Raw genomic sequence first — 8,958 nt, forward strand, 5'->3', positions numbered from 1 at the left:
TTGCCTCCCCGCGACTTAATCCGACAGGAGAGAGAGGAAAAGGGGGGGAGCAATATCCCCGATTTCCTTTGCCGGGAGGGGTGAGCGCAGAATGAAACTGCGCGTCCATCGCCCTCCTCCGTCGGGGGTGTTCCTCCTAGAGGGCCCGTCTAACCCCTCCTCCTTTCCCGTGCCCTCCCTCGGATGGGGAGCGCAGCCTTTATAATGTGGCCCCTCCGACGGGAGCATCCTTTCCAGCGCGTGCTTCTTGTCCTCCTTTTTTTGGAGGGGGCGAACCAAGCCAGCCCTTAGCTCGGGCCGAATCCTGCCTTCTTCTCTGGTTCCTTTGCGCATTTCGACCCGGTGATTCCTTTGCTCGCGTTTTCTTCTTTCCTTGGAGAAGGGAACCCGATTCTCTTCTTGTTGTCTTGTTTTTTTTCTCTTTTTCTGCTCGCCTTGTGATCCCAAAAGGTCCGTCTAGCTGGAATGAATATATCTGAGCCTAGTTTCTGTAGAGAGGAGATACCCCAAGCCAGAGGCGACTTTTCATGGGGAGCCGTCGCGGGAGCAGCAGCTGCGCCACCGCCGCCTCCGCCTCCGCCGCCTCCACCTCCTCCCGCTGCTGCTGCCTCTGATCCCGGGCGCGCCTTCGCGCAGCACAGCCGGGCCGCGGAGCCCGCCGTCTCCAGCCGGACCCCCAGCCCGGAGCCGGCCTTCGGATTTCGCCCAGGCGCAGCGGCGCCCATCGGGGGAGGCGACCCCGGCGGCGCGCTCTTGGGCACCTCGGCTGCGTCGAGCCGTTCTCCCAGCCCCGACGCCGGCTATGGCTACGGCGCCGTCTCGGGCCGTCCGTCCGACGGCAAGAGCGCCGAGGATTCCCGCATCCGGCGCCCCATGAACGCCTTCATGGTGTGGGCCAAGGACGAGAGGAAGCGGCTGGCCCAGCAGAATCCGGACCTGCACAACGCGGTGCTGAGCAAGATGCTGGGTAAGCGGTGTGTGTGTGTGTGAGTGCTGTGGGACTCATTGCCACCAGATGTGGGGATGATGATGACCACCAGGAGCTAAGGTGGCTTTGAACAGGTTCATAGGGAAGCGAAAACCTTTTCAAGCATGGGCTAGCCGGGATTTGTTTTAGCGGGGCAGGCTTTATGTTAGGGGGGGACGGGACAGAACCTCAGTTAGTTAAGTATTTTTGTTGATTTTTATTGATTTAGGGGGGCAGCCTTCCCCCCTTAGTCACGCCCATGCTTGAAATACTTCTCCCTCCCTCTGAGAGCACACCTGGGGTTTGCAGAAATGGGGGCCCTCCAGAAAAGACCCTGTGGAGACCAAGTATGTTCAGTAGCAATGGGATGCTGAGGGTTTTGTGGTGGGGGAGGGGTTAACAACGAGTGGGATCTAATACTTATCCCATGTATTAGCTATACCTGAGAAATGGAGCTTGCATGTTCCAAGGCAGTTTACCTCGGAGTAAGATTGGAGGCTGGGGGGCAAACAGGAACGGAGGTGGCCGCTGCCTTTTTGTTCTGCTGGCGGGCTCTGTGGGGGCATCTGTCTGAACAGTGCAGTTCTTACAAGGGTCGGGAAGGAGTTTGGGAGAGGGGAGAGAAGCAGCCATGAGGAAGGAAGCTCTCTCTCTCTTTAAATTTATTTTGAGGCAGCTCCTCTCTCTTATAGAGCAACCTTTCTCATCAGCCCCTCTCTGCAGGTCATTCGCAGTACAATCCTGCACATGTATACCCAGAAGTAAATTGCAGTGTGGCTCGTTCCCAGATAAAGGGGTATAGGATTGTGACTTTAATCCAGATAATTTACCCGTCCGTTGCACCTACAGCAGGGGAGCTCTAGGGCAGATCACTTCTCTCTTGCACTATTACTGCACACACTTGCAAATGTTTCTCACAAAGCTGAGAAAGCAGACAAAGAAAGTCATTTTTAAATCAAATGATTTTTTTAATTCAAATGTGCATTCCGGCCAAGCGTGCGGATTTAAAACTGAACTGCAGGGAAACGCATTGGGTGTTATTCTACGAAATGTTGCTCTTCGTCCCCTCTTCTCCTGAAAGGATACAGTTCAAAGACTAGAAGAACATTTTCCCCCTTGCACCCACCTTTTACTAATTTCACTTCTTCGGGATAAAAAGATCCGCAGTCAGTGAGTAATAAGAGACCCTGAAAGATGAACACATTTATAAGCTTTTCGGCTTCTGCCGCTTCATGTGATGATGCAGGGCATTTCATCTTCAATTGGGAGGTGTGTATGGGGAGGGATGCAGGGACACACACATAAACAGGGGGTGGGAGGAAGATTGCACATAGAAGGGACCCCAAGACCCCGAGATACAGAAGGTAACTGTTGGTCTATCACATTTCTGTCACAAACCCAAATTTATACAACATAGGAAGCTGCCATATCCTGAATCATTGGTCCATCTAGCTCAGTACTGTCTACACTGACTGGCAGCAGCTTTCTCTCCAGGACTTTTTTTTGGGGGGGGGGAGGGGTCTCTCCCAGCCCTATCTGGAAATGCCAGGGATTGAACCTGGGGCATTCTGCATGCAAGGCAGATGCTCTATCATTGAGCTATGCCCCCCCTTATTGCAAGGTAAGAGTAAACTGATTCATTCACAACAACAAACCACAAGCTTCTTGTGCTAATTTTATTGAAGGATAGGCTATTAGGAGGAATAGAGAGTGCAGCATTAATGTGTCAGCATGCATTTGTTTGACTTGGTTGAAATAAAATATCTAGAGGGACGCAAAAGTGCTGTAGGGTTCGTTGAGGGAAGAGTTTGTGACATCACAAGCACTGGGCAATCAGCACTATGCGCTGCAGCTTCTATTGCAGAAACCCAGAACTGGTTTCTTCTGAGCTCAGCCCCAGGCAGGGAGTTCTGCATCTGTATTGAGTGCAGTACAAAGCTAAACAGCAGTCACTACATCTGCAGTAAAACCATGGTCAAATAAAATGTGGGGATTAGATCTTAGACTTCCCTTTGCAATTGACCGCTAGCCCATCCATTTCTTCCTTCCTAATCTTCCTAGCCTCCAGGGCATAGAGACCCACCTTATAAGTCTTTATGCACCCTTACTTTTTTGTAGTGTGAATCTTGATTAAGTCCAAATTCAGTAGTATCAAATTTGCAACAAATAGAATAGAAAGGGGTTAAGTAACTTGTTCCATTTGTGCAAGGATGTATGCTTTTACAATGGAACTTCCTCCCTCAAATTTGTTTTGGGGGTTCTCCCAATCCACTGGGGCAGATTTGGAGAGGACACAGGATGTGTGCTGAGGGGACAAGATAGGGGAGTTCTGTTGCACAAGCAGAAATCCTCGCACTAACAGAGTAAGCACATTGGATACCGCCCAGACAAAATGCCATTTCCCCTTGTCCTTGGAAGCTGTCAAGGAAAAAAGAACTCATTAGTTCTCTTATTCCCCTACCCTTTCCTGAGCACCTATCTAGAAACGAGAGACACAGGCTCCTAAATAAGAATTTCATATATATACCTTAGCTACCCACCCCCTTGCAAAGTGTCCAGGGTCCTCTATCCATACATGCCATGTATGGATGTTAATTACTATGGGACGGAATGTGGGAGAGAGCCATTTTTAAACTGAAAGCCTATTGTTCAGCAATGTGGATATCACATTTGCATTTCAGAGTAGACAAGAGAAATACAAAAACCACTTGCAAGGAAGCTGATTGGACCTGTATGTTTTAAAAACAACAACAGCATCCTACTTCCCAACATGAGATACGTTAATGAAAGTACTGCCTATTGCTTAACGGCCTTTGTATGCTGCAATTATTACGTGAGCAATAGTTTGGGCTTCTGAAGCAGGTGAAGGACTTGATCTGCTGGAGCCCTTAATTCTGCCCCGTTTCTGCTGTACCTTCACGCCTGTGTTTTTCCTTTTCGGACCCCCTCCAGGCCAGTCGTGGAAAGCGCTCAGCGCCAGCGACAAGCGCCCCTTTGTGGAAGAGGCAGAGAGACTGAGGATTCAGCACCTGCAGGACCACCCTAACTACAAGTACCGCCCCAGGAGGAAGAAGCAAGCCAAGAAAATCAAGAGGATGGAGCCCAACATCCTCCTGCACAATCTCTCCCAGCCTTGTGGCGACGGCTTTGCCATGAACCACCGGGCTGGCGGCGCCATCGGGCACCCGGGCCATGCCCAGCCTCCTCCGCTCAACCACTTCAGAGAACTCCGCTCGGTGAGCTCTGATATGGAGAACTACGGCTTGCCGACCCCTGAGATGTCCCCTCTGGACGTCTTGGAGCAGACAGAGCCTGCCTTTTTCCCTCCGCACATGCAGGACGACTGCAGCGTGATGTCCTTCCGAGGCTACCACCACCACCCTCCTCCTCCTCCACCTCCCCAGATGGAGTTTACCCCGGAGAAAAACCTGGGGAGGAACATGCCCATGGGCTACCCACAGAACCCACCTCACCTGGCTGATGCCATGAGGACTCCCCACCCACCTGGTATGTACTACAACCAAATATGCGCCGGAGCCGCCAACGGGCTTTCAGCCCACCTGGGCCAGCTCTCCCCGCCGCCCGAATCTCACCACCTAGACGGCGTGGAGCACTTGAACCCCAACGAGCTCTGGACAGAAGTGGACCGCAACGAGTTTGACCAGTATTTGAATATGAGCAGGACTCGTCCCGATCCTTCGGGGTTTGCCTACCATGTCTCTGTGTCCAAAGTGACTCCTCGAAACCTCTCCTGCGAGGAGAGCAGCTTGATATCGGCCTTGTCCGATGCCAGTAGCGCTGTCTATTACAGCACCTGTATCACTGGGTAGGAGTGTGCCTATGTGTTCAGCAAGGGGAGAGAGGTTCAAGGCTGAGCCCGGTTTAACCATCATTTCCCTTCCCCCAGGGAACCCTGGGAACATGGAAGGGGGAACCATGGGATCTTGTACCTGAATTCCGTCTCCTAACCACAATTCCCAGGATCCTTTGAGCGAAGCTGTGCCAGTTAAACCGGTATGAATTTGACGGAAGCTCAAAACCTACATGTAACCCTTAGGAAAGGCATGATGCGCAGGTGCTAACCTCTTTTTTTTTGTTTGCTCCAAATGAGAGCAGCTTGGTTCCCCATCCCTGCGGGGCACATTGTCCTTCTAACAAATTTATTCTTACCTGCTGAGAGACAGCCCAGCTCAGCTATTGTGCCTGTCCTTGGAGAGACAAGTGCCAATCTGCCGAGGAGTGAGCAAAAAACATCTGCAGGAACTTTGAAACTGTTGCTGCGGAGAATTACTGCAGAGAAACTATTTGCCCTTCTACTCTTGCATCCCAAGCAGGGCTTGGGAACCTCACCCCTGAAGCTTGTGGAGTTTTCTGCATTTAAGGGCCTCTTCACACTTAAAACAGATTTTTATTTTTAGTGTCCACTGAAAGTCATTCAACATAAACCCATGTGTGTCACTGTCAGGATTTTCATTCTCTCCCGTGCTGCAGAGCATGTGTGACTACTAGTCCCATGCCCATGTCACAAATGTGTTTGCAGAGCAGACATGTGTGCATCGCACTCATCCGGGAGAAAGGGACTGGATGTGGCTGGCTCGACTTTGCTCTTGTCTAATGTGTGAAAGAGCCCTTAGATCCCCTGCCTTGCACATTTTTAGCTGAAGCACTGGGTTGGGGGGCAAAAACATGGGACCCTGCCCCCTTCCTTGTTCAGCGTAATGTGCAAATCATCTCAGAATCCCTCTGCAAGACGCAACATTCATCTAGCTGAGATAACGGTGCCCACTTATATCCCCACAAGTGCCTTCCTATGCATCAGCCTTCCAAACCCTCTCCCCTTGCCTGTGAACATTGCAATATTTAGATTATCTCATTAAATGCATTGCTTTGTTTTTTTGTTTAAAATAATGCTGAACCACTGATATACTGTATCGCTATGTAGCACAACGAGATAGACTGTTGCAAAGCAGAAGGAAACTGAATTCATAGGGTGCCGAAATGTGTGAGGGCGGACAGTTTTTCTGGACCTTTTATGCCCCAGAGGTAATTATAGTGGCTGCAGCTTTTCTTCGCGCCTGCAGCATTGTAACATGACAAGCCACAAGATGCTGAAATCCTTTCCCTCTGGATTGTTGGAAAAAGTTCAGGAGTCTGGTTCTCCGGTGCATTTGATCTCTTCCAGTGTTTAAGATGTCTGTACTGTAAGTCTGCGTAACTGGGGAAGCAGGGTGGGGAGGCAGTGGCTCTCGACATCTGGGGGGTTTTTTTAGCAGTGAAGCTAGCTGCCTGACCCAGAGCTCAATTGCAAGCTGTCCGATTTGAAGCATCACCCGAGTCCTAGAACATGCTGGGGTCTGGTGGCGAGTGTGCCATCTGCAACCCAACAGAGCGCATTGTCATACCTCTGCGTTGCACCCCGAGGGCACCATCGTGGGCTAAAGCTATATTCATGCCTAAAACAGGTTGGACTGAATTGGCTTGTGCAGGAGGGGAAGCACTGACTGCAGTGCGGTTTGAGACATTCCATAAAAGGGGTTGGGCATCAAGGCAGGGAAGTAGCAAAAATTGTGACGAGGGAGGGTTTTAAGACTGGTTAAAGTGGTATGAAGTGTGATGAAGGGAAAGGGTTGAAAAAGCCGTAAAAATAGAATAAAATTGGCAGGTGGTCCTTTGAGGCTGGCATAACTTTACCCAGATTGTGCCCGTTCACTTCAAAGCCAGCCCACTGATTTCAGCAGCTTCCAAGTGATTTAGAAATCCATTCTCGAGTTAATTTCCCCCGGATGCCTTTTCATTCTAAGCATCCCTATCAGAAAGCTCACCGAACCTGCTTTGACTCGACTTCCCTGTGAACCTCTATGTAAATCCCATTGAAGCAGCTCTGCTAAGCTTTGCCCATGTAAAGCCATGCAATTTGTGATCACACTGATGGAAGCATTGGGGGGGGGAGGTGCATTTGAAGCTGCCATGTGAGATCCGAGCCACTGGCCCACTGTTTTCTCCTCTGACCGGTGGTCGTAATTCAAAGGCTCAGGGCAAGAATCTTTTCCCACTCCTCCGGGATCCTGTGAGCTGGTGGCACCCAGGACTGAAACTGGGACCACCGTCGTGCAAAGCAGATGTTCTGCCACTGGCCTAAGGCTCTTCCCAAAATGTAGGCAGCTGCTTCAGACCAAAGTCAGACTACTGGCCCATCTCACTCAGTATTGTCCATGTTGACTGGGTTTCAGAGGGGAAGCCTCTCCCTGCTCTGCCTGGGAATGCAGACAATTACACCTGGGACCTTTTTGCATACAAGCAGTTGCTTTGCTGCTGAGCCACAGCAGCCCCTGTTTTCAGGATGGAGGTGTAACTTCCAGCCTTCCACTTTCCCCAAGCTCTACTGCACCATGCCTTGAGAACCAGCATTTTCAGAGTTAGGTTATTAAGGCCAGAGGAGAAGCGAGTCAGGGCTCTATCTACACTGACCTATGCTCCGCATTCCCAGGCAGAGGTCCACACTTTCCAGGTCTGCGTCCAGCAGCTTTTTATTGATATTATTTTTGCTTTCCCTGCAAAAACCCGCTCTTTATCACTGAATCAGAGCAAATGGCAATTTGCAGAAAACCCGAATTGCCATTTGCTCCTAATCAGCAGTACGGATCCAATTTTCTTGGGGAAAGCAGATGGAAGAAAGAAAGAAAGAAAGAAAGAAAGAAAGAAAGAAAGAAAGAAAGAAAGAAAGAAAGAAAGAAAGAAAGAAAGAAAGAAAGAAAAGCCCTCTGAAATTGACTGGGAAAGTGCAACCCTATGCGTAGAAAGTATTGGGGGGGGTGAGTAAGGATGAGCCCTAATAAGGTGTTCAAAACAGGGAGTGATTCTTTTGCAATGATTGTTATGGGAGAGAGACTAGTTTAGGGGTGCCAAACAGGCACATTTTTCACTGTATCAAGATTATTATCTTTCATTTGAACCATAGGACTATATTTTTACTAAGTCTTTTATATATCTATCTCTCTATCTATAAATAATATTTAATTTGTTCAGGCATTTTATACTACCGAATCTCTTTTCTGTCTCTTTTGGTAATAAATCGAAGGGTATCTGTGTCACGGAAAGCATTTATGTAGCAACTGAATTAAAACAAATATAAAGAACAGAGGAGAGAGGAGCAGTTTTAAGTCATAAAATCGTGTGCAACAATTTTCTGGAATTTTGGGGGGAGCATTTTCGATCGGTGTAGAGACCAAGGAGACTCGATCCCACGGTTGGGGGGGGGGGGTCTGTATAAAACCCCGTTGAAATGAATTGGCAGCTACACAAGAACCCTGCTAGAGTTTGTGCAGAAGACCGTCCCAAATAATGTTGCTGGCTGGTTAATTGTTAAGACATATTTTCCTAATGCCTTGGCTCTCATGTGCTTGCTATGTGAACACATGTTTCTCCCCCTAATAAATGTTGTCCCCAACCATTTCCAGATTTCTCTGGCAGTCGATTCCTGTTTAGACTGCACATTGGTTTCAAGGGACCACCTCCCACTAAGCACTGGGCAAGGGTTGGTTGTCTGTGAGAGGAAAGGCCTTCTTTATAGGAAAGATAGGAGAGAGTGGGTTTGATCCAGGCTCAGTTGCCAATGCAATCCAGTGTACGTGCCTATTTTTCCAATGTTGTGTAAGCTGCCGATGTGTTTGGTCGGACGTACCATCTGTTCTCATATTTGGGGGGAGGGGGGATAACCCTCAGTCCTCTAATAAAACGACGTGATATCCTTTTCTTGACATGTCTGTGTGTGGTTTTTTGGGGATTTCGTTAACACAACTGCGCACAATCTGCGCTAAGGGGCTCTGCATTTGCACGCCGGAGCCTGCAGAAATTGGAAATGATATTAAAGCCCGCTTAGATCTGTTGATCTCGCTGTGCTAATGTGGCTCCTCGCATGTGTTCTGATGCTTTGTTTACAGCCTGACACATAAGACGGTGACGTCAAATGGCTTGGGTCGGAGCCAATTGGT

General features: G+C 49.3%; 1 protein-coding gene across 1 annotated transcript; it reads left to right on the plus strand.

Annotated features, from left to right (window-relative positions):
• Positions 1 to 64: 64 nt before the first annotated feature.
• Positions 65 to 8,719, plus strand: SOX18 (SRY-box transcription factor 18). The gene is made up of 2 exons (XM_035122067.3): positions 65 to 967; positions 3,920 to 8,719. The coding sequence occupies exons 1-2, from the start codon at positions 466 to 468 to the stop codon at positions 4,795 to 4,797; spliced, it is 1,380 nt and encodes a 459-aa protein (XP_034977958.1). The 5' UTR covers positions 65 to 465; the 3' UTR covers positions 4,798 to 8,719.
• The last annotated feature ends 239 nt before the right edge of the window (positions 8,720 to 8,958 follow it).

Source organism: Zootoca vivipara, chromosome 7 (assembly GCF_965207765.1).
Source record: "Zootoca vivipara chromosome 7, rZooViv2.hap1.1, whole genome shotgun sequence".
Taxonomy (NCBI): Eukaryota; Metazoa; Chordata; class Lepidosauria; order Squamata; family Lacertidae; genus Zootoca; species Zootoca vivipara.